This window comes from Haliotis asinina, chromosome 2 (genome assembly GCF_037392515.1).
Source record: "Haliotis asinina isolate JCU_RB_2024 chromosome 2, JCU_Hal_asi_v2, whole genome shotgun sequence".
Taxonomy (NCBI): Eukaryota; Metazoa; Mollusca; class Gastropoda; order Lepetellida; family Haliotidae; genus Haliotis; species Haliotis asinina.
In genome coordinates, this window is record NC_090281.1 from 79,443,298 (window position 1) to 79,471,135 (window position 27,838).

Sequence of the window (27,838 nt, forward strand, 5' to 3'; positions counted from 1 at the left end):
CAAGAGTTGTGAAAAATGGAGTCTGGACCAGACAATCCAGTGAGTGACATCATAGTGAGTGAGTTTAGTACAGCACAGATTTTAACAATATTGCAGCAATATCACCGCAAGGAACACCAGAAATGGGCTTTACATAATGTGGAATCCGACCAGGTCTTCAGCATGACAAGCAAACACTATAACCACTAGGCTCAGCAACCTCATTGCCACGTCTGACATAAATAGCACTGACCTATGCAACCTGGGATATGATGACATGCATCCACCAAGCACTGTTCCCACGTTTCTCTATTTGTGACAAGCATCTGTTGCAGAAAATCCAGTTTAACCCAGATCTCTACAGATTTTAATGAAGGAAAATGTTCACATGTAAATAAATTTAATGGTCGTTTATGGAAAATCATAAAATGTAAAACTTATTTCCTAGTTCATCCAACACTGTGGGCGAATGAGTGCATGTGACTAGATGTGTCTATTTCACTACTCTGTAGTTTAACTTAAACCTGGATACCTCATCCAAACACAGGATACTGATTCAGGGCCATCCTTTAAAACTCACATACAAGGCAAGGTGGTAACTAGTATCATCTTCAAACATTTTGTTTGGCTGAGATTAGACTAACAACTAGTCTCTGAAGTGAACATATTTTCAACTTGTTTCTGAAATGAACATTTCTTACAGAAAAAGGTTAATAGTTAAAAAAATGAATTGAAAAGGAGCCCTGAGACATTTCTCACATTTTCTAGACTCTCTTGGATAAATTTGCTTCAGGGTCAGAGGTGATGTTTGGACAAGCTGCCTTCCTCTCAGGATAAACGCTCCATCCACTGAGATTTCAACAAGCTAATACAACATGAGTTTTATCTTTATCGTGCATAGGTACAGCATGCCTTGAGGCTAATCTTCAGGACAACTCTGAAGAAATACTGTGTTTGTTCTGGCGTGGCTCAATATAGCTATAAATAACATGCAGTACTCAAATCTAACTTAGATAAGTGCAACCCAGTGATGTGTAGATAGCCAGGTGCATGGAGAGATTTTCAAGTTTGTCAGACCAACACTTACTTGCCCATACAACACTGACCTGTGTACATGTTCAATATCTATGACTTTGATTTAGCATACTAAGTCACTAATCTTTGTGCTTTTGAGTGAGTGATTGAGTGAATAGTTTTAGGCTGCTTATAGAAATAATCCAGAGAGTGACACCAGAAATGGACTTCACACACTGTACCCATGTGGGGAATCTTACTGTGTGACAACTGAATACATTAACCACTAAGCGATCCACCCACCCCTTGTGCTTTTGTTAGTAGGCATACTTTTGAGGGTTCAATATCATTACTGTGAGCATTGGTACATCAAGATTACGTATACCATTTGTTTTCACTTTAAAAAATAGTCATGCTTAATCAGTGGAACTCTGCATCGCTCCATCCTCAATATCAAACTTTGACACCAATACGGGACCAGGATCCAGTCTTGTTTCTTTGTGCACAACTATATTTTCCTGTCAACATGCACCTGGTGCAAGTTCAGTTGCGTTACTTTAATCATTCCCATGACTAGCGAGCTGTCTAGTGAAGGTAGTTTTCAAACAAGCATCACACTGAAATCCTGGAGGTGATAATACCTTTTCTAGTTCCTGTGTAAATGGAGGTATTTACTCAGGATCGTCTCATTGATTCCACCCAGATCCCAATTTTACAAAGCTCTCTCAACCTTCCACGCAGCATTCCTAACTCCTATAATGTAACTTTGACTTGCGATAGTCGTAGCGAACCATGTTAGTGCCAGGATTTCTAATAGGCGTATCACCCACATGGATCAAAGATATATTCAACTCTTTTTATGTCATAGCCTTGAAATTCAGTGTATCCATGTAACTTAACCCTGATACAGGACATGGTTATCTGTGCTTAGAAACAGTGCACGTTTGAAGCTTACACATGTACTGTCAAGCTACATAACCTGACACTCAGCTACGTCAATATTCTGTGTCAATAACTTCCTGTGTGTACAAACAATGTGGAGAAAAGATGCAAGAAAACATACTGCACCCCAACCTCACCCCCTGAAAGAGCATTTCACCTTGACTCACTAACACGGCATCTGTGTTCTTAGGTGTAGGTAATGATATTTTGTGTCCCTCTTGGGACAGTAACGTCTTTTGTGCATCCATTCACCATAGTTGTGCATAAAGCGTAAACAGCGTAAAGAACGGAGATAATTCTTTAGATAATTTTTGCATGGACTGATGGATGAAATAATGCACGTAACTGCCCTGAAATAAACAACCACACACTTACCACAGTCACAGACGTGTTGTGTGTCCACCAGGTGAAAATGTTTCTTACTTCCATTCTCTACATTTGTGCGTACTGGACATACATTTGCATTTCGCATAAAACCCAAGGGCACAATGACAATCATAGCAACTACAGCAAATCAGGATCTGTTTTTGGTGTGTGGCTCCATCATTGATACCAGTGTCTACGTGATCACTGATTCATTCCATGATCTTAACTTATTATCTTAACGTACAAAACACTACAAAGTTTCACTACTTTAGGCCAGTCATATTGCCTGCAAGGACGTATCTGGGATTCCCTTGACACCTACACCTTTAAGTTATGGTGTTCCATGGTCAATTAAGCTCACACAAGTATTATAACAACTATCAAAGCATGCAAGGACACTGTTAGAAAACATATCCAAATCATCACTTCTTAAGTGTAAAATTGATGCATCTTCATCAAGATCAAGGGCATTGGGGTAAACTAAGCCTTGTGGTTAAAGCTTTCGCTTACCGTGTTGAAGACCCTTGTTTGTTTCCTCAAATGGGTACAACCTCACAAATGTGCGCTCCAGGAAAAGGTAGTGTGATGGTCACTCATGAATTCAAACAATTGGAATGTTTCACTTTGACCATAGATACCTCAGGATTTTATGATAATTTAATCATAATTGATGATAACTGTTTTTGTTTTAGATACAAGTTACAGTATATTCTTGACACAGTAATTACTAAAGTGTTGCCCATATTTTTACTTTTATTTATCTGACACTATGTCAACAAAGTATGCCAACTTGTTTTGGGTGTATAATTAGTTGTATTAGACTTTTTAATATGCGGAAGTAATGACAAGTGTGCATATCCTGCAGTCCTCAGTGGACTAGATGCATCCCTCTCCTGAACAATAGAAAAGCAAAGTACTGGGACAAAAGTTCAGGGTAACACTGTACTGTTACTATCACTCTACAAATGGGGTAGAGCTATCAATATTTCTTAATTACACAGGTTTTCTTCTCTAAAAAGAAGTGACATCACAGATCAGTACAACATAATCAGTAAACAAATTAGTGACAACAGATGTATGTCAAGTACCTGAAAACCAGTGTTCAGCAACATCAACTTCAGATAATACCCTGTATAGTTTTAGAGACTTTATTTATACATGGCTGTAAGAACTATGTTTATTTATTATCCCTGCAGCATATACATGGGAATATAGTGGTTGCCTTGTCTGTCTGTCTGTCCATCTGGCCGGTCATTATAAATCATTTTGTTTCTGGAGCATAAATCAAAATCCATTCAATGCAAACTAAAGTTGTGCCTTTTACTATTTACAGATTTTGGTCATTTTTATTTGTCTTGGTTTCCAGGGAAATGTTCATGGTTTACATGGAAACGATTTGGACTTTGTCTAAAAATACATCAAGTAACTGTCAGATGATTTGTTCTTTCGAATATGTAGAGGCCAGGGGTATATGTCATCTTTTGATGACACGTTTTTGATATAGAAAGACTTTCTTTTTGGTTTTAAGGACTTTATTTATAGATTTAGGGACTTGATTACAATTAATAATATCTATAACCTAAACGATTGGTCCTCTTCAGTTCAGAGGTGATAGGTTTAAGCCAAGAGGTTGAAGCATTCTGAAACTCATGACTCCAAAGATCCAGGTTTGATTTTCCACATAGGTACAGTTTCTGCCATTTTTAGGCTCCCCGCTGTGGTCCTGGGGGTTGCTAAAATTAGTGTAAAATGACACTCACTCACCCTTCCGGTTCAAGACTACTGCACTACATCCAATGAGTGTATCACACGGTACCCTGAAATACCCTGATGGAACAGGTGTTTCAGCAATCATTGTAAACATGTTTTTACTATAAAGCACAGAACTAGGACCTACAATTGCTGATTTCCAGGAAGCACACTAGAAATACGATGGTGCCATAATGTAATGAAATGGCAAATTACTATACCGTATTGCTTAACTGAGGATCTTTACAGTTCTTGTAAACAACTTAAGTTTAACCATGAATATTAGTCTGAGTCCTGGGGAGGCATGACATATTTTTGTGAATTTGAACATGCTAGATGCACATTTCCATGTTGCATAAAGGGCTGGAGGGGTAGCCTTGTGGTCAAAGTGTCCGCTGGGTTTTATTCCCAACATGGCTCTAATGTGTAAAGTAGATTTCTGTTGTTCCCTGCCATGATATTGCTGGAGTATTGCTAAAAGTGTCATAAAACCACACTTAATCAATCAGCCATGTTGTGTAAAACCCTGACAACAAACCTGATCTTCAGGGCAGCACCACACTGGGCCTCTGACATACGTGTTAATTATTCACAGTGGTCACTGATCGTGTTATTGGTTTACTGATCAATAATATGCTCACACTACATTATCAATCACACATAATCATACAATCGATAATATATGCAGACACACATACTTTGACATCTCATATGTCTTGAAATTGAAACAATCTTTCTCAAATCAGTAAAAGTATGTTCCTGCTATGGTGAAACCAACACAAGACATCTGATTGGCTGATAACCCCCACAAGCGCTTGTAGACATGGTAATAAAGTATGTAAAAAAACTTGTCAACAGATCAATATATCGTCACTACTTCCCAACTCATAAATAAAAGTCAAGCAACCAACAATATTCAGGCATTATCTGTTTTCCAAGAGAGGGTAGAGAGTTCTGACCTGTCTAGGAAATCATGATCATCTACTTCTGAGAGCTTGTCGATATATTATTGATTCTTGTTTGACTGATGATATACACTGATGATATACACTGATGATATCAGCTGCCAAGTACTGATCACAAAGGTGAAGGTCATTTGCTTACACAATTATGTCAAGTGATGGGTTCGTTTATCTGATTCATTCATGTAGGCTCATAAATCAATCACTTAAATCATAATATTTTAGTGCCAATCATTGATTTTGCTGGAGAGAAAATGGTATTAAATTTTTTTCGTCATTTTTACAACATTTGACATGACATTTCTCACTGTTATCACCAAATGCATCTTAGACTACAGTGAAAAAGTGATCGTAGTGCACACGACAAGTCTTTGGTAATTCCAATCATCTTAGCTCTATGATTGTCTTGTGGAACGGGTAACTGATCTAAGTCTCTGCTAATGTCACACAATGAGGTCTCAGTGGGTCCTATATAGGGTCATAACCCATGAAGATTTGGGTTAGGGCTGATCTATCTTCAACTTACCATGACTGTCATAAGGGGTGCGTAACAGGATCTGAGGCAGTCAGGTTTGCTAGCTTTGTTGATACACATCATTATGTCCCAACTGCATTATATCAATGTTCATGTCACCATGTACTAGATTGTCTGGTCAAGACTTGACTATTCACAGACTGTTGTCATGTAGATAACTGGTGCGTTGAACAGTAAACAATGTACAGGTTCTCAGTTTGTTTCATTATGAAGCAATATGATACATGACTCCAAAGAAGTAGAGATGATACTATGACACACAAGAACTTGATACTGGATAGGTGCCAAATTCCATCATTCAAGAAGAGTAAATCAAAACACACCACAAAATATTAACTGGATTCTGAGGGTGATCAGACTCACTGACCAATGGCTGACACATGTCATTGTGTTTTAATTGCGAAGATTGATGCTCATGCTGTTGTTCATAGGATTGTCTTGACCAGACTCAATTATTTACAGACCAGATACCTAACATAGTGCAGGGTGCAGCAAAACAACAACCCAACCACGAAAACCCCAATCTTGTGAATATCGCTATAGAAAAACTGAGAGGTCAGGGGAACTGTAAAACAATGTGCCAAATGTTGATGTCATCACCTGGCCAAGAGTTACATTTACTTAAGTCCACTGACATCAACACAAAAGCAAAGGTACATCCAAAAAAGGTACATCCAAAGACCACTGACATACCATATATTACCACAAATAGGACAAAAGCAGCAGTCTGTACAAGGGGGTTGCCATTCTTATGAGACACAATTCCATGAAAGTATTTTTCACATTGCCAGTGCCTTGTCAGGACAATCTTACACGTTAGTGGTATACTAAAGCAGGGAACTACACTCTGTAGACCACTGACGTCGCCAATAAAACACCAATGCATGAAACTGGTGCACAGATACACACACAACCCTATATGACAACACTACAGTGACAAACTATAGGCCATTAAATGTCAATAAGCTGCAACACTCTTGAGTTGACATATCACAGCAAAATACCCGAACAATGACAGCACCACCCACACGTCACTTTTGTTTAGTCTACAGTATTATTGACAAAGACGAAATAGTGCCCAAACAATTCAGGTCATCACCATGGCTACAATAATGAAGTAGTGCAGTAGCAAAGTGGTTATAGAGTTCATCTGTCATGGCCAAAGTCCAGGTTCAATCCTGAACATGGTTACAATTACATTTGATGAGCCCCACTTCAGAATGTGAAGAACGCCCTCTCAACATACTGTAACATGAGGCCCGACCAATTCAATTTCATGTTTCACAGACTGCTGGACATATTTTTTCAAGAATAAGAACACAAATATAACTAATTTCCCTGCTCAAAAAATATAATCCTTTTTTAAAATGCATTTTTATGTATTAGTAAAAAAATAAGTACTCTTGAAATCAGTGTGAAACCTAAACAATCTCAAGTTTATCTTAAATGCTATAAACAAACTAACCGAGTTAACATGGTGAGTGAGTGAAAGAGTTTAGTTCTACGCTGCACTCAGCAATATTCCACCTATATGGCGGCAGTCTGTAAATAACCGAGTCTGGACCAGACAATCCAGTGATCAACAACATGAGCATTGATCTGCGCAATTGCAAACTGATGACATGTGTCAACCAAGACAACAAGCCTGACCACCCGATCCTGTTAGTCGCCTCTTACAATAAATATTTATGGCAACCATTGGTTGCCGAAGGCCTATTTTACCCCAGGACCTTCATGGGTCAAGTTAACATGGAAACTCATATATGTTTTCGCTTTGAATGGTGATGTTTTTTTCAAACCGCCAGTCTTAAGGTTTCCTGAGGACAAAACTCTGTGGTAACACAAGAAATGCAATTGGTCTGGTCTTATAGTGAACAAGATACTACATGACAACCTTGCACGTTGCACAGGCATAATTACTTCATGGGTAGATGGGTAGATAATTAGATACTTCTACACATGCTCAACACCCTAACAATGGCTCAAATGTAATACATATACCCGAAGACATGAACTTGTGATGCACTAAAATATATGTATTAGGCATTTCAAGGAAGCTCAAATTGTGACAGAGTATGATGAGCTGAAAATGAGCATTATCAGTTAAAACAGCATACAAGTATCCCTATAGATAACACTGACAACACGATAAACATCAGAGGTACAAATCAGAAAACATGTTGATTTTTCATGCTGCAAATTTTATCTGCTGCAGTTGCTATCTACCTGACAGTAAAATGTCACGCTGTCACTAGACCTTCCTTACTTTAACTTAAGCTTAAAGTTTCTCTAATTTACTTGCTTTTAATTGTGAACCTAGTAAAATAGCATGAAGACCCACTTTTGAAAATGACAAAAAAAATCATCGGACATTTCACTTACCATGCACATAACTGAGAAATTCAAAAAGATTGTTTTTTTAATTTTCAAGGACATTTTACTCCAAAACACATAAAAAACATATGGAAACATAAAACCACAGTCACTTTATATTCAGTACATAAAATTCCAATATAAGCAACAGGATCTTAAAGATGATTGTGGAGACGTAAACACCTGCAAACACATCACAGGTACACAACAAGCATGTCGAGATGGAACGTGATGCTAAAGTTGAAGGCGGATGTGACACGTGTGAATTCATCTATAAACATGGTATATCATGTTTCAAATCAATCACACAATTCTAAATCCTGTCTTGGGCATAATGTTAAAACCCAGGGTTCAAGTGGTTGTCAGATTAATATCCACCATCACCACTATCAGGATTGACAATATGGTCTTGGTGAAAACTTTCCTTTCAACATTCAAAGAGAATTACTTATCACATTCAGATCTATATTCCAAGCTAGGATGTTAGAATTGTTAGTGTGTTGTATCCTTGATAAATGCAATAGCCCCTCCACAATGTGACTAGAGCATATTGCAAACTGATTGTTCAGGACTGCAAGTAGCCCAGGGGGGCAGGGATGCAGCTTCCCCACTTAAAGAATTTTTTTGCAGATTACATTTTGTACATCAAAGTATCAATGTAACGAAGTTTAAAGTGGATAGTCTTTCTGAGGAGTAACTACCTGTGAATACCTGTGCTAGAACTGACCTTCAGCAACCTATTCTTTTCATCACAAGAAATAACTAACAGGATTAAGAGGTCAGACCTTCTGGCTTGGTTGACATGTGAGTGACTGTGGTTTTGCGCTGACTTTTAGCAATATTCCAGCACTATCACAAAAGAAATGAGCCTCACACAGTGTACTCAAATGGAGAATCAAAGGAGGATCTTCAGCATGAGAAGTGAACGCATTAGCCACTAGGCTACTCCACCATACTGGATTCCTTATAAGATTGTGTAATACTACAAAAATATGAAACTACATTGACATGTTTCATCTTTATTGCTGAAATAGTGACTATCTAGGTGTACAGCTATTACATAAAATCGGTTCAATCAGTGCTCCATTCTGTCCATCTTGTCTTAATTACTGTACTGGTTAAAAGAAATATCTACCTAAACAGGTAACATAACATTTTGAAATCAGGAAATTATAACGTTCAATAAATGGAGTGATGATACTGACAGTAGCCTGTCACTGGCATTGAAAATATTTTATGATAACATATTCTGGTGACTACTTAGATAAACAATTTATGCGAGCTTCTGTCAATGCTTAATCAATGAGAACGTGGCTATGTGCCTGAACCATGTAATTTGGTTTCAGCTGTCGGAAAATGGGTTAACTCAACAAGCAGACATGCTTTATTAACGTCCAATTCAAGACTACAAGGAGTGTTTAATATATACTGAACAACAAATGCTAAGGATCACGACTATCTGGAGGATATTTTGGTAGTAAAGACAAGGCATACCATTTCATGAAAGTTCACAACATACTTGGGATCTTAACATTTTTTTCAGTTAAACTCAGTTAACATGATGAAAATTCTTGTTGACAGGAATACATTTTTGTATGGGTTACAGGTGTGTCTTCCAATTGTGCTATATGGTAGTGTTGTTGAGATAAGGCATAGATTTATAAACAGACAGCTTTGTGGCAGTTTATAAACATGTTGTTGTCCTTATTAACTGCTGTGACAGTTTAAAAACAGGAGCTGTTCTTATCTTTTCCTAGGAAACTTAGACAGGAAAGGGTGTGATAGAAAATATATTGACATGAAGTTAAATGACAAATCAGCTGCACTGCTTTTACAAATGACTGCACTAAGATAACTTATCAGCAGCTGCACTACAATATACAACTGACAGTACAAGATATATCATGCATATCAACATATGATGTACGGTCCCATTAAGGATGTTGATAAGATTTACTTGCTTTAGAATACTTCACTATATTCAAATAATGATGACTCCTTCAACATAATTTGGTAATCCATTCAGTGAATGAGAAGGTGAAGTTTGGTACTTCCTGCGTGAGTAATTAAAGTTTTAAACTGCTTTTGCAATATTCCAACAACATCATGACTGGGGACACCAGAAATGGGCTTCATATATGATACCCACATGGGTAACAGAACAGTAGTCTTTGCTGTTACAAGCAAACACATTAACCATCAGGCTACTCTACTGTTGTGATATATCCAGAGTGCTTAATTTACAATGACCAGAAATAAAAAATAAGAATGTCCATTCTCCATCCTCATCAGGTTGTGGATATGATGTGTTAATCTCCAGAAATGAGGTTTGATAGTTATGTTTGATAATAACATCATATGATATTACTCAGCCATTTAAAAACACTATGTGAATATTTTCTTTCTAAAGAGGTAGAGTTCATTGAATGGAATTTATCCAATGCTATTCTGTACCAACTTTGAAAAAAAAACCAATCATACTTTTTTGTGCATAACAAGAACATATGACACCTACATATTATACTAAAAAAAATAATAATGTAAATATTCCTTTAAAGACAGGGTGTAGTAAATCATACACTTTTCAAAAAAAACAATTGCCAGTCATTAGCATGACAAATAAACATAAACATGACATGTAGATAACTACTGATGAAAACGTTTGTATAAACATACTAAATTTGTCATGCAGCTGTGCCATATCTCACTGCTCAAACTGCTCATATAGCAAATGTGTCAATGAGTGAGTTTAGTGTTACACTGCTTTTCATGCATTATTCCAGTAATAGCAGGGTACTCCAGAAATGGGCTTTGCACACTGCACCCATGTGGGGAATCGAACCCGGGTCTTTGATGTGACTAATGAATGCTTTAATCACTAGGCTACCACCCTCACTCATATATATCAAGGGGCATATCTGCAGAAAATAGCACATATGGCAAGCATTGTATTTTCACATAATAAATTATATAAACACTCACTCACTCACTCTGAATGGTTAGGCAAGCTAGCCATAATAGTACTTCTTGCTGGGCCATATTATACATCAAAGACAGATCATACATATTCCTGAAGACAATTGTTTGTTCATTATCCAGGATGGAATAGCTTCTCAGAGGCATAGATACACTGCATATCTGTACATAAGTGTACAGAATACATTTATAAAATCGCTTGCATAATGAAAGACATTGATTGCTATCAAGTTATACTGTTAGTATTAGGACTAGTGTTGTACTGTAAGTATAGGGTGAGTCATTTGTTATGATATCATTTTCAAAATATTTAAGTTGTGATTAGGTATGACATAAGGCATTACATACAGAATAGAGCATATTTGAGAGCAGTGGGTGACGGAAAATGAAATACCCTCTCAACATTCTTAATACCCCTCTAAAAAAGATACAATGGGTACAGTACCCACACAAGCAAAAATCTTATCTGGAGCTCTGGCTTCTCTTACTTCATGGCATATGCCATACTTGGCATATCTTACACACCCCACTGTATATGTCTCAAACACAATGCATTACTATCAATATATAGGTGTCTTTATGTCACGAAACATGCACCAACATGTTATTGGAGTTAGGGTAGCAATCTGAGTGAATGGACACATCACATGCAACTTGCGCAATATTCACGAGACCTCTATCAGGTCTTCTTGGTAAAAACTGGACTTGCTTATTTTGCTTAAATCTCTCTCTCTCTCTCTCTCTCTCTCTCTCACACACACACACACACACACACACACACACACACACACACACACACAAACACACACACAAACACACACACACACACACACACACACACACACACACACACAGAGGGACAGTGGGGAAGCCTTGTGGTGAATGTGTTCAGTCATCACACTGAAGACCTTGGTTTGATTCTTCACATAGGTGCAATGAGTGAAGTCCATTTCTGGTGTGCTCTGCCGTGATACTGTTGGAATACTGTTAAAAGTAACGTTAATCTAAACTCACTCACTCACACACATGCAAACACACAGAAGTATAATGATCAATAAATATATCCAAAGACTCACAATCAACATTATAATCATTTACACCTATGTCTAGTAGTGTTACACATTTCATAAACAATTTCATTCACTAAATAATGCTATGTATTGGTGTATACTTGAAAGGTTACTACCAGGAAATACAATAGAGATCTTACATCGGTTAATCCTGCATAATCCCATTACCTCAGATCTTTACAAGCACAAAATAAATACCACTGAGTTCAACTGTACCCATTCGTATGGGCTCTATGCTGAAAGTGAGCAGGTTAACCTGCAGTATTTCAGCTTTACCTGTCTGACTAATATTAAGTCTAAAACATGGAAAGGTGTTGACTTAGCCAGGATCACAATCAAGCCTTATCTTTGAACTCAAGTGAGAGAGTGTGTTTAGTTTTATGCCACTTTTAGCAATATTCCATCAATATCACCAAAAATAGGCTTTACATATGGTACTAATGTGGGGAATCGAACACAGAACTTTGACTGGACGAATGAACGCTTTAACCAATAGGCTACACCAGTATCCCAATCATAACCTTGAGACACACAAATCAAAATAATAATATTTCAAAGCCAAAGAATTTTAATATGGAGTAAAATACTTAAAGCAGGTACTGAAAACATAATATATTTTCTGTTTTGACACATGCTATAGTCCACTTTTGTTATCAAAACAGGATGAAGGATAATGGGTACATGTGTGAGTGAATACAGAGTTACAGTGCTTTTCCAAGTTTTCCACCAATATCATGGCAGGGTACACCACAAATGTTCTTCACACATAGTTCCAATATGGAGAATCGAACCCAGGTCTTTGGCATGATAAGAAAACGTTTCATCCAATTGGCTACCTCAACATCGAAGTAGTGTATGAAACACTTATCCACCTAAATAGAGTATATACCATGTACGTATAATCATTAACTTATACTGAGGCATCAAAATGTCAATATCTGTAGGCTCATGATTGCATCTAAATTTACTCTGAATATACCGATACAATAACAGTCAAATTTTCGAAAATATAACATGACTAATCAAACAAAGCTACATGTACATGTATTTGTATAACATAATGGAAGGATAATGTATTTTGATAAAAACACTCCAAGAAAGAATTATCAGAAAAGCTCAATGTCAATATTTTACAGGACAGTACATTTCATTTCTTCAGTCTCTGTTGAATATATATATCACATATCTGAACAAAATATTTAGTCCACAATCCTCATGAATATGGCACTGAGAATGATTTTCAGTTTTCATACTTATTCACAGATCCTAGATTTTCGAAGCTCTCTTAGAGCTAAGATAGTTGTAAGTGCCATACATCCACATTAATTTCAACGACTATCTTAGTGATAAGACAGTTTAAAAAATCTAGGTCCTGGACTTATGACATCATGCATTAGTCACAGACTGGTATGTTATACATCATGTTTACAGAATACATATCATACCGTTACTTATTTTCACCTAAGCCCTATTTTCGCTCAGTAGTTTTGAATCCAGAAAACTATGAGAATTTATAACATGATGTCACCTGGATCTTCTTTACAAACAAGCATCGTACACACTCAAGTACTGAAACAGTAATAATAAAATGTTTTATTAGGTTTTATTCATAAATCTAAATATCTTGGATTTTGGAATGACTATAAATATTCCCTTTAGCATACTTACAAAAATAGTCATTTATATTTATTGCCTGCACCAATATAATAGAACTGCATGTCTTGAATCATAATCAATGCTCTTGTGTGAATAATATTAGCACATTTAACACTGTAGGCTGAAAAATCAGTCAAGGAGTAGTATTTAGGAACCTATATAGTTATAAAATAAAATGATCTATTTAGCAAATCTATCACTATTCATAATGCCTGTGAAACCATTACATATTAAATGGTCATATATTATTGATAGGATCAGAATTATAAACTATTTTTCGCAATGTTATTGAAAAAAAATATTCTCACACACATGCTTCGGCAACAGGTCCACATCAGAGTTCTAAGTGAGCAAGCTAACAATGTTTAGAGGATATAATTAAACAAATCAAATAAACTGAAGAATAAAATCAACAACAGCACTCACAAATGTTGTCAAACGAACATTATCACTTACTTTTTCAATCTTTGTTAAGCAATCTTGTAATGTAATTCATATCTCGGCTTTAGTTGCTTCAAACTTCACGCTCGGACATGATGTTTAATGCTAAAATATATGCATAAAACTTTCATGGGTCATACGTCATATGATACGTCCTCTAAGTTCCATAACATACCCACTGGTGGTGATTTTTTTGTGTAACACGTTCAGAATAGCATGATGTTACTCAAAACGTTTGTCTGAATCTACAGATTTTCGTTTATGAGGACAGTATCCATTGTTGTTATCTGATTGTCTGACTTACAGTGTTCACGAATAGTGTCTGACCCTCTGACAAATCCGGCAGATTTGTCAACGGTCAGACAGAAGTTCCCAACCTGCTGGCCCCTGTGAGTGTCTGAATGAATATATCACAATGTCTGAAGTTGTTATTTGTGGCATGCCACGCTTGTTCACTGTTTATAAATTTATGTTTATAATGTTTGTCATTATATAATGTTAATAATTTCAATGCCAATAATGAGAAATGTTAAATCTGAAAATGTGTGTTTAATTTTATTCTGTGGGTCCTGTGAATTTTCAGTGGGTCAGACAGACATCTGAAGCTTACAGCACCCAATGTCCTGTTACTATGAAACACCATTCGGTAACACTGGACTTAGGTCACATGTCTGATTTTGACGAATCACGATCCTTACAGCAGACTGAGGCGAAAAAGTGTCATTAGAAACCAATCTTTATCCAATAAAATTGCTTCTTACAACTATGAAAATACTCTTGGCAAGGGTACAGTGATATTGTTGATGTTCAGAGCTTTGGAACAATACCCGCCATCAAACGAATTGCCTCACATGTTATTCATACGAAGCTTCAAAAATGGAGGAATTTCACACTGATATTCAGACCATACATATTATTTCAGAAATCCTTTCATAATTATTTTCTGATTGTGTAAAAATGAAAATATGAACAAAAATGGGAAGAGGATATCACAACATGTTACAAATGGAAAAATATCACCCCAATTTTTGCTTCCTTTGTGGTTTACCTGGACATATAAATGTGTATGCTTGCATTTTCATTAAAAATTTACTTATTTAAGTTGCAGTCGTATTACATGAATAATTTAATAAAAAATAACTTTCATATTTATAAACAGTAGCATTAGACCTTTCAAACGTTGTATGATATGTACTAGTAATAATGATTTATGAGCTGATATTTTCCTTGATAAACATAGGCTTCATCCATGACCTCAGAGTCTCTGGGAACTCAGTGTCATGGCAGTATAAGCCTCTGGTTGACTGGTGTTGAAAGAGTTAAACAGAATGTAGAATACTGTCTGGCTAAATGGAACCAAAGCATGGCCGTGCTGACATGCCAACAGATAATAAATGCTTTTGACATTTAGTTGAACCACTGACGGTCATGTTATTGTCCTTGTATTCAAACACATGGTAATAAAGAAACACAAAGGCGGAGTGACCTCAGTTACCATACTGTTTCTTATCTAAACAGTTCCCTACTTTGACTAAAACAATGTTCCCATGTTCACGTCACTGACTGCATGATGTAGATTCACCATGTATGAGGATAGTTTCAAACTTTTTTTAAAGTTTAGAGTTTGAAAACATGTAGAGTAAACCCATCAATTATGGCAAATTATCCCTAATCATCCTAATTATGTATCTTGTCTTGTGATTATATGTTCTTTCTATTTTTAAACAAGAATAGGTATATGTAGGAGATAAACATACTTTGTTGGAAAATCAGAGGTATATAACGTGATTATATACCACTGAATGACTTTGATTGACCAATCACAATCCAGCATTTACTGAAGTCATGGTAGAATTAGGCTTGTAATCCATTTGTTCAGTTTTTATTACCTTCACTGTTGTTGGAATGCTAGTTTTGGGTTGGGTGGATGTAGGCATCATTTGAACAAAGAACATAGGGAGTACTGATATCTAATACATGGAGGATACTAAACGACCTTCAGTGTAATACCATTTTTATTAAACGAGTTAATGATTTTGGTATCCAACGAGCGAAAGCGAGTTTGATACTAACTCTTTAATGAGTTTAATGAAAATGGTATTTCACGGAAGCGAGTTTAGTATTTGGTTTATTGCTCGCCAACATAAATTGACAGAAACTGCGGCAAAATTGCCTATAGTGTGAGGACACTCACCTTTCAAGTCAAGCAAGGTCTAGTAAAATCGAGACATCAACATTAGCATTGTGACGTCACAACTTTGAACCATTTTGACGTCATACATCAAGCGGTATTACACTAGTGTAATATTGAAGTGAAAATATTACACTGCAGTATCTTCAATGGGCGAGTAATAAATGGGTTTAGGATATTAAGATACAAAATTAGCAATGTAAGCAGTGCCACCTCACACTATCCTAATAGTGTGTTTGTGTGTGCATGTATCTGTATGAGTGTGCATGTGTGTGCACGCGAGTGCATGTGTGTATGAGCACATGTGTACACAAAACTGGTAGAGGATAACCTTCAAGCTTTAACAATATCTGCTAACACACTTACTTCCTTAAGGTAACAATCATTGATTATTTTCATAAGGCTATTAGGAAGAGTCCAACTTGCTGTCAGCCATACTTGAAATGCAGTAAACAGTAAGGTTTCATCACAAATGCTCCTGACAGTTAAAATTCAGTGCATTGCAAGTCAAAGGAATCCTTGTTAACAAGGATCAGACTACAAGCTTTACTCTATGAGAGAAAGAGAAGGTGCTCTGAACAGTTAACAATCACTCTTGGTTATACACAACACTGAACCGAAACGGGGAGCAGAAAAGAAATACTCTCTGCTCCTCATGATGAATATTCATATTCTTCTAGAAAGTTTCTTGACAAGAAATATTGAGGTCTTGTAGTTAATAACTTAATGTAATTATCTGATCTTATGGAACATTACATGGCATCAGTTTTTGTTAATGTCACTCTTACATTTCATGTAAGGACCCTTTAAATTAATCACTGACGGAAAATGGTCCCTTTTTCTGAAGGTCAAAGTAAAACCCTGGACAATGGTGCTACCATTAGGGTATAAATAGTACTTGGGGTAGCTGATAGGCTTATGAAAACAAAAGTATTTCCATCAAGTGACTGAGTTGTATAACTGCCATAAGTTACTTTACTTTAGCTGTAATACTGCTGAGTGTGGGCTAAACAACAAACTACACAAGCTAATTACACTGTCTACAAAACCTGTTGCGTCTTAGGCATTTGCCTTATACAATTCATGTGTCTTTCAAATTATGTAATCTTCTCAGATCAAGAATTTCATTGACAAAACTGGTATTCCATGATTGTTGACACATTACTTTAAATAGTTACTATTTTATTAAATATACTAATACTAAAAGTTTCTGCTGTAAGCCACTTTAAATTTAAAAGTTCAAAATATGTAAAATCTTACAAGTGTCTTGATACCAACATGACTTTAATACTAATGTCTTCAAAGGTATCATTAATGCTGATGATATTATTCATATTTATCATTCATTAATTTGGCTGACCAAGAGAGTTGGTATTGATACGAGACAAAGAATTTCACATGGGCCGAGTCTGACACCACTTCATCGGTGGGTTAGCCCGAAGGTTAAAGCATTTGCTTGTCACACTGAAGACCCAGGTTCGATTCCCTATATGGGTATGTGTTAAACTCATTTCTGGTGTATTGCTGGAATATTGCTTATGTGGAGTAAAACCAAACTCACTAACTTTGACGTCATTCCAGATATATCAACACTTTGGTGAAACCCAAAAACACATATAATTGGACACACATAGAAACTAGCTACATAGAGACACTCAAATTGTATTCAGCCGCTCACATGGGTTTAGTCTCTAATCACATACATCTTTATTTGCCTATGTTTCCAACTGCCAACAAAAACAAAGCTGACTAATTAGGATGAGAAAAAATGCACCCCTACTCTTATATGAAACCGCCTGACCAGGGTTATCTTGTTCTTGATTGCCTGTTGTTATAAGAATATTTAGTGGAGTAGGAAGATAAGTGTATCCAATATTAATTCTATTATTTATTTAGATGTGAAGCATTAGCAAATGAACATTGCTCTTTTAGTAGAGATTATTTTTATAAATGGCCTAACATGTCAAAATATATGCATTTTTTTCAAGTTTTTATTTCTAAGAGATACATGTCAGCTTGGTTGCCTTGTGCAAAGGCCATGCATTTACATGATGTGTGGTATGTTTATTTTCATCTCACTTTTGATCTGGTGGAAGCTTGGTTTAACTTCATTTCTGCTCATAGTGCAAATATTCTTTACTATTAGGCTGATAATGTTTAGAGGGTTGTTATTTTCCCCTTAAAACCAAATAATATATTTTCTAATGGTAATTCAATTTGTCCTTTGCACAATATCATGAGCCATGAGGACAATTCAGTCCACACTTACTTTACAAAACTACACTCGAACGGTAGATGCCACACAAACTCTTGTGCCTGTCTACAAAATGTGCATAATGTTCTCTAACTCCAATCTTGTGTTAATAAGTATTAGTTGTTAAAGTATTCTGAGCTATCTTGAATTGGAAATATTTGAAATTCACGCTCTGTGTACATCTATTGGGCATTAGACTTATATATCCCAATCTTTCTGAAGAAGTCCTCTTCCTTATATTTCTTCCAATTAAGACACTAAATATCTTTTAATATCAATAAATAAAATCATTTTATACCCCTGTAAACCTCTTTTTCTCCTTTCAAACAGAAGAGTCCAGTTTAAGATCGTAGGGGTGACACAATTTGTTTATTATGGCGCAATCGGTGGTCAACAGACCATGATGAAGTGTTTTTCAAGAATGTGGAGTAATCTGTGTTTAACAGACCATGACATGTTTTTCAAGGATCTAGACGAATAGAGACGTAGGTGAATAGAGAACAACTCACATGTACTTCAATTACCCACCTTGAATAAACTCGACAGTTTTGACCGTTGATTTTTTTGTCAGATCTGTATCGCCTAAAATCCTCAAATCCATCCTTGATGGCTGTAACAGCCAGAACAAATATCACAGGAATCATGGCAATTTCCTTTCCAAATGCTTGAATTTCTGGCACCCAGTTCAATCCAACCACAAATATGAAATATAAATTTGCAAATCTGTGAAACTGTTCAAACAGATTTTTGGGGATGAATGTAAATATTGAATACTTTGTAGTCTTAATGCGGTTTGATCGGTATCCATAATTTGGATGTGCTTTCGATTTGATTTCTTCCTCAACCATGTGATTGGGAACCACAGTTCGGAACTTGGGACCTTGTTGGTTGCTTCTTTTAAGTATATTTCCCATTGTCACGCTTTCCTCGACTCTGTTGATCCTCTATGATTCAAATATCACACACAACACTTTCTGTCATCCGTGAATTGTGGTATTTTGATGTGTGTCATTCACCGCAAATTCAACCAGAAACACCTGAAACACACATATCATCACCTGTATACGTAGTTGCTATGGCAAATCCTACCTAAACTTGACATGATACACCCATGCGCTGCGTGCATCCTGTTGTCATCACAGAATGGACGACAGATCGCGAATCAGTCATATTCAGTCTCAAACACGTGGCACGACTTTTATCTCATCCTTCTGGGTCAGTTCTAAGGTCCGAACACTGTTTAACTAACTTCCGCCATTATCAAGCATTCCTATCCCGCTCTCGGGACAACCAGAATGTACACAGAATCTCACATCTGTTCTGAGTGATCGATAGCTGGTTACTAGTGGTGTACACATTGGATGTCGCAAACTCATTGCAACAGCGATGTTGATTGGCTAAAGGTGTTAAATATGACCAATCGGAAATGATTTGACACTGACGCACGCACCTGATAACATGGCTGACGCGACAGGGGTAGATGTCATCACATTGTTCACGAAATGTTCAGTTGGTGAACTGAATGCAGTAAGAATTTATATGTATATGAGTTAAGAATACGTCGTCGGACTTATAATGTGGTATATGTAGTAACGTCTTTTGACAGCATCATATATCCTCAGACGAGTTGAATCACAAGACTGACTTCAATGTTAAAATGACCACGCCTCCTTCGTTTGGTTAATGTAAACAATAGGATAATGATCTTCAGTCTGTTTTCATGTGACAGCAGCCATGACATCAGATCAGCTAGTACATGTATTGTGACATTAGTACCTATAAATACAATTTGTTTTGTTTCTTTATTTATGATTTCTTATAATTTGCACATGACAACATGCAAAGGTGAATTGTTCAGCCTCTAATTTGGCATTTATCACATGTATACTCTTTTGTTTCAGTTATGTCACACCATAGCTGGGAATATAAGCAGTCGACAACCTCTAGATTACAATGCCTATTCCAAGTTATGGAGTTTGGAAGAGTGGTGGAATGTCACTGAAAGTATACATTCTCTGCTAAAACTGAGCATTAAGAATTCATGGACTAAAGATGAGGTAATTTCATCATAGATTCCTGAGTGGTATGTTTACCAGTTAAGATAAAATATTGTTTCTAATTGTAGTATCTCTTAACCTGCCCTGGCCCTTCCAATTCAAATAATACTGCCTCATGGTAGGCACATTCCCAGGGAAACATTGATTGTTTTGTGATTTCAAATCAGTTGTTTTATTTTATCAGATTTTTGGAAAGCTTGGCACACTGCCTGATGACTACAAGCAAACATTTATGGAGGTGGTTAGCGTACGCAGGGAGGACCTCCGAAAAAGTCTGCTTGCCTCAACAGCTTCTATCTCACAGACTGTACTGGCAGACTTTGACTGGCAAATGAAGGTAGAATATAATAAGAAAACTGTTATCCCAGGTCCCTCATGGGGATTTCAGGTCAGAGTTTACCCTGTGTAAGAACTGATGGGTCAGTTGCCATGTCTGATTGATTGTGGCCTTGTCCTTGTCATATCGTAATGTTGGACAGCTTGATTATTGCTGACTGCAGCTTGAAACAGCATTTACTCACTTGACTGATACAAGATAATTTTACATGGATTTAGTGCCAATACTCAACTTTTGACAGAGACTCTAAGGCTTCCCAAACTGCTCCAGAACTCGAGGAGTTAATGAACAGTCAGTTTTTTCTAAAACACTCAGGTCACTCATATAGGATTTGTGTTTGATGAGAAGAACTTTTCAAAATAATTTTGTCTTCAGATATTTTAACTTTGATTTCCTGAGATGGAGAAAACTATTATTTATGCTTGATATAGTGTTCATTATGTTCTGTCATTTATTTTGTAGCTGATGTGTGAATAATTTCATCTAACTTTCCTATGTACTTCAAGTTTGATTTCCTTCAGCGCAGTATTAGCTAAATATAAATGTATTACCGTGGTATGTGCAAATATATATCATGGCATTACAGGTTAAATATGGCAATATTAAATAATGAGCAGTCTTGGGAAACTGCACTGATTTTGAAATAATCCCTGAAGCACAGGAGTGTTATATTCTATAATGCAGATAGCTTTGAAAATTATTGCATAATCATGGTTATTATGAATGCTAGCTATCTTGATCCAGCTTATCTGGTTTGTTGATCTGGACAGCAATCCAATATCTTGAACCCGATAAGACTGGCTTACAATAAAATGGATTTAAGGCACAAAGTCCTGACTCAGCAGGTGTTTATTGACATTTTTGGTAAATGAATTTCAAGAGTGTACAGTCAAAATGTGTAATGTTTCCACTAGATATTTCTATGAAAATACTGTGATAATTTCACAAGAACATAATAATTTAGTGAGACAGTGTTAATCATTAACTGAATTCCCTGTTGGAAGCTAAACAAAGAATCTTGTAGACAAAGTAAATCATTCAATGAATACCCCAAATTGAAGATAAATGAAGTTTCTCGCAAGACAAAGGAGTTGAACTTTGACCTACTTACATGGGTATAATCAGACAAGGACATTGACCACTAAAGGTGTTGAGAGAACTTTGGACTCAAAAGGGGCTAGTAGACAGACCCTGAAGTAAATATATCCAAGAAACTCCATGCAAGTCTAGATTTACACAGAAAATGAGGAATGTCTGGGGCTCCTTTTCATTGTTTTATGTTTTTTGCTATGAACTTTTTTCTGTAAAATATGTTCATTTCAGAGACTAGTTGTTAGTCTAAAGGGGCTGAATAATAAATGTGTCACTCTTATTCATAACCTTGTGGAAAACTTTCCTGGGTTTGAATCCACATAGTGCTATGATATCTGTAAGCCTGTGGTAAATGGTAGAGTTACAATAGGTTGTTAAATTATGAGCGCTTTGAGGATTGAGAGTTAGGGTTCCATTATACAGTAATATATTAGTACCAAGTTTGTACTTCTACTTGAACATCGACTTACAACATGTAGCTGGAATATTGCTGATTGTGACATTAAACAATAGACCAACTTACAGCAGTTGTGACCATGTGATCATTTTGTGGATTGGGTCCAGAATCAAATAGACTTCTGAGTATCTGACAGTTTAAAAAGAATAGGTCCGCAATACACAGTACTTCTAATGGTGATTGATTGGTCACAATGGCGTGAGTAGTCACAGTGACAGTTGATGAACGAAGTGCCAGATCATTTTGGAAGATGGCTTATCCCTAACATTACTCAGTAAATATTCTTCTTACCAGTTATGCCTTTGTTGCAATGGTCTAAAGGAAAGATAAGAAAAACGCCTACACTATAACTGACAGACAGACCAGTCCATTAATAATATGATAGCACACACAATTTCCATGTTTGTAGTCAGAAAGAAATCAGGGAAAAGTAGAAATATTAAATAATACATTTAAATTTCCTTGGAAACATTTACAGCCTGAGATTTTTTACCCCTTTTGGCCATACTTATGTCAAACTCAGAAACCTGCACTCACTGTTAGTGTCATTACATACATAGGTGGTGAAATGAGAGACCTAGTGGGCTGGAGATTAGATGTCTCAGTGTAAGATTTCAAATGCAGGAAGTGTACTTCACCAAGAAAATGCAATCTCTAATACTAGTATATCAAATATTACCGATACAGACTAATAATATTGGCACAGGCATGAAATATGAAAATGTTTCGCATATAATTTGCATTTAGTATTTAGATGGGAGCTAAAATTTACAGATTAAGAATCCAAATTAGATTTTATAGACTTCCTGTTGCTCATGAATAACCAATGTATTTGACAGTAATTGTGAATCTTATTCATCATGTGTGGTTGAAACAATGCTGATGTGATGTTAGGTATGTTCACTCTTTTTTTCATAAGATTGATTCTAACTTTCGCTTTGACAGCTGGTGATGTCAAGTGATAAGCTGTCCTCTCTCCACGCTCCACTCCTCAACCTTGACCTGCAGGTGGCTGACTGCAATAATCAAAACAGAGTTGTCTCCCTTGAACTAGACAGAACTGACCTCAAGAAACTTATCACATCATTAGAGGGAGCTGGGAAGGTAAATTTCATTGTATGTTGTCAAATATGTGATGTTTCATTATATTTGTATTGATAAGTAGGACTGTGTATCAGCAAATAAATTGTGTGGCAATATGTTACGATTCAGGCACCTGTACTGCGATACGTATTGAGAAATATCGGGAACTTACGTGTTTGACAGTGAGTATCACTAATTGTACATGTCGATCCTATTTTCTACATTAGTCCCTAAACATATATCTTACGTGTCTGATAAGAGCAATCTCAAAATTAGGTTGCCTAGTCAGGGATTCTGTTTTCTTTTTGCATACAATAAAATACAGAAGTGCATTATACCATTTTGTCTTTGAATAACGCAGGAAAAATATGTTGTGAATGAAAATTTAATTAAAAACAACAAATAATCACAAAAAAACCTTATATGTTCTTTACCTAATATACCGGTTCTCAGAAATAGTATTGTAATCCATATCATTTGAAAAGTGTATTGTAGTATGCAGGTATACTGGTAATACTGTGCAGTTGATTTTTTTTTAACCATGCAATAAAATAAAATCTCTTTATGAAAGGGCTGTTCACTTATAACTGCATGCAAAAGTGACTGTTTTACACTGTCTGGACAGTAAAGTTTATGGTGATCACTTTTCAAGAGTTCCCTTTCAGCAATATGTTGGTAAAAAGTATATTTGTTAGATTACGATTTATCTTTTCTTGGAGTATCACATGTTTGTCAGTTTATTGAAAAAGTTTTGAAAGCTTGGCATGTATATGATCAATCAGTTATAGTCAGCAGTACTAGTTATTGACTTAACTTTTCAGATAATAATGAAAGTATTAAACACTTGTTTGTTGATTGGGGTTTTGTGGGGTAGCTCAGTGGTTTAAGTTTTTTTCTCATCATGCTGATGGCGTGGGTTCAATTCCCCATCTGGTACAATGGTAAAAAAAAATTCAGGACGAAAGGAGGGGTGCTCACCCCTTCGGCCACTCTTCTGGATCTGCCTATACTCAAGAAATTGGTTTTTCGCTTTTTTAAAATAATATGAGATTTGCTAGTTATTTAAAGGTGGTATTTTTTTAATATAATCTTAACAATATTTTAAATGGACAAGGTATACTCACTAAGTAAAATACATGTGATTTTATTGTTACCTAAAGCAACAAACAAGTGTCACATAGTCAACTTTCTCCAAAGATGTTTGCTTCTTGTAATGCCACACTCAGCATTATTCCAGCTATATGGTGGTGGTCTGTAAATTATCAAGGCTGAACCAGATAATCCAGTGATCAACGTAAAAAAGCATTGACCTGTGCAGCATACGTCATGTGTTGAAGATGTGTCACACTAAACACACTCACTCACACTTGATTTGTTACTAGCCACAGACCTACAAACCAGTAATAATTACTTAACTAATGAAACTTCTCTCTGTCACTTCAGGCAGTGCAGCAATTATCCTCCTGAGTTCAGATGAGAGAGGTCCCACCATCATTCCAGAAGTCTTCCTCAAAAGTTCTTGGTCTTTATCTCCCAATGATGTTGAGACTCACATTCCACATTGTGTCGCTTGAGATCCTTCAGAGTTCCTTCTGTCACATCTGGATCGTGGCAGTGTGCAATATTCACCTGACTCTGTGTTTTGTTTGATTGTAACTTTCGAGTTTGATGAGTAATAAGAATGATAGGATACTCTATAGAAGACTTATTAGGCCAGACCAATTTTATTTTTTGTTTTATGGATCCGCCTGCCATATTTTTTGAAGAATAAGAAAAAAAATAAAAATTACATACATTGAAATACATTTTAGGGTTTTTTTTACCTGTATTCATTTCATAAATTGCCGAAAATAAAATACTATGAGTACATGTATTTAGAAGGAATATTACTTTGACTGGAAATTTTTTTTTCGCCTGCCTTTAGGATTTCAGATGACAGAAATCCGTAAAACAAGAAATAGAATTGGTATGGCCTTGTGTTATGGTGCATTGCTTTTGGATAGATTTTTCTTATAGTTGTGAAGCAAGAGTGACTGTATATACAAACCTTTATGGATAGCACTTTTATTTCATGTGTGTGACGTTTCGATACAGATTCTGGTACAGAGATCAATCAGGAATGATACACGATGGTAGAAGAATCTGTATTGAAATGTCACACTCACAAATAAAGAAGTTGTTATCCATAAAGGTTTGTTTATTTTCTACTTCCAACTCAATGAATTTGAAGTGACTGTGTGTTACCATCTGGTTACTCTGAGATAGTTCAAAATTTATCAACATGGAAAATTTGATCAGTGATACATATATTCCCATACTGAAAGATGAATTACACAGACCTCAGAATGAGGTTTGTTATATGTACAGTAGAGGAAGAGTGCCATTTGCTAAGTACATATTTACTTACAAGCAACATTGTCAAGTCAGTATTAACTAAACCAACTCACCTCATACAATGTCAGACAAGTGGAAATATTTTCGACTAGTGGTGTTCATCCCAGATGTATATACATTGCACTGACCACTTGTCTGACATTGTGATTGGAATTAACCATTGGTATCTACAGTTGTATAAATAGTTATTGCCTTGATGATGATGTAATAAACTGCTACAATGTGACAAATTTTGGTTTTTTTTGTGTATCATCATCACCTTGTTCTCCAAACTGAAGGGATTGATCCTTTAATTCAGGGGTTGGTGATTTAGAGTTTATTTAATGACCTAATGTACTGAAACTATTGCCTCTCCCCTAATGCTTGCTACATTTGTGGATGTCCCTCCCTCCATATCCGTGTACAATTTGTTCCTGACCCTGCATGAAAAGACAAAATTAAGCACTTTCTTTAATTACAAATTGACATTTTTTTCCCATGGCCCTCCACAAATATGTGAATCGGTTTTTTTTCTTTATGACAAACCTTAGAGACCTTGAGACTGTCAACTTCTGTATCAGTGATATCTTTAGGATTACACTTTCTTTGTCATCTTTGGGATTAAACTTTCTTGCTGAAGTATAGATTCTGGATTTGAAATTTTAGAGGCACTAAGTCTCTCACTTCACAACAGAAAGCAAGATGTATTTATTATATGCCGTCTATTGATAAAGAGTGCAGGTGTCTGAGTTCAACATAGGCAGTGTTCACGAATAGTGTCTGACCCTCTGACAAATCTGGCAGATTTGCCAGTGGTCAGATAGAAATCACCACCCCTCCAGCCAGAGTGTCTGACTGAATATTTCACAATGTCTTTGTTGGAAGTTTTTTTTTGGCATGTGACACTTCTGTTCTGTTTATTAATCTTATGTTTGCCATCATATTATGTTAATAATTTCAATGCCAGGTATAAGAAATGTTAAATCTGGAATGTTTGTTTAACTTGATTCAGTGGGCCCTGTGAGTTTTCAGTGGGTCAGACAGACATCTGAAACTTAAAGGACCCAATGTCCTGTTACTTTGAAAAACCATTCGTTAACACTGGACTTACGTCACATGTCTGACTTTGACCAATCACGATCCTCACAGCAGACTGAGGCGAAAGGTATGCATAGGTATGGCCAAGAGGAGCCATTATAAGTGACCCTAACCTTTTATATTAAATGACAGGTTCCTGCGTGCATGGCAAGTAATATTGTAATAAATTCACAGGAACTAATGATCTTAATCTCACTTTTATACACATATTACAAGGACTGCTAGCTGCTAAGATCCAGGTTAGAATTGATCTTCATGCTTGTCCAAAAAGACAACTAACAGCGTCGGGAGCTTAGGTTTGCTGACTAGGTTGACACGTCATTGTATTGTATCCCAGTTTGGTAGGTCAGTGTACGTTTTTGATTACTGGATTGTCTGGTCCAGACTTGATCATTTTCAGACTGCTGCCATATAGCTGGAATATTGCCAAGTGCGGCAGGAAGCTAACCAATTCATTCCTGTTACTAACATCAGGTCAATATCCAAAACAGCCTAATAACAAGGTTGCCTTACATTCAGAGTACAAGCTGATTACTGTATATGTATTGTCGACAAGTCACTGAGCTTTTATCATGCCTCTGGTTCTGGCATGTGAAAAAGAGAGAATTCAAAAAGACAAATGTGTAATATATTAGTTATGTCAGTGACTCTATCATGAATTGGAGCTATACCATGAAACAGATCAAGAAAGCAACAGTGATGTCAGTGATGCACCCGAGTTGCAGCCCCTTCACTAAGAAAAGCCAGACTTATGGATGTCAACCTATTTATTGTGGATAACACGACATTCAGGAGCATACGCTTGCTCCTCCTTCAGGCGAATAGTAGGCAGT

The 27,838-nt window shown here is 36.3% G+C and overlaps 2 protein-coding genes across 2 annotated transcripts in view; one reads left to right on the top strand and one right to left on the bottom strand.

The window, feature by feature from the left end:
* The window catches only part of LOC137274400 (phospholipid-transporting ATPase VD-like), a 76,240-nt gene extending 56,367 nt beyond the window's left edge, over positions 1-19,873 (bottom strand). The window contains exon 1 of the mRNA XM_067807571.1: positions 19,037-19,873. Coding sequence (XP_067663672.1) covers positions 19,037-19,422 — 386 coding nt within the window. The 5' untranslated portion in view covers positions 19,423-19,873. The remainder of the gene's footprint in view (positions 1-19,036) is intronic.
* A 69-nt stretch (positions 19,874-19,942) lies between these two features.
* LOC137274404 (COMM domain-containing protein 8-like) lies at positions 19,943-26,158 on the top strand. The gene is made up of 5 exons (XM_067807576.1): positions 19,943-20,035; positions 20,410-20,565; positions 20,750-20,902; positions 23,397-23,555; positions 24,978-26,158. The coding sequence occupies exons 1-5, from the start codon at positions 19,967-19,969 to the stop codon at positions 24,999-25,001; spliced, it is 561 nt and encodes a 186-aa protein (XP_067663677.1). The 5' UTR covers positions 19,943-19,966; the 3' UTR covers positions 25,002-26,158.
* The last annotated feature ends 1,680 nt before the right edge of the window (positions 26,159-27,838 follow it).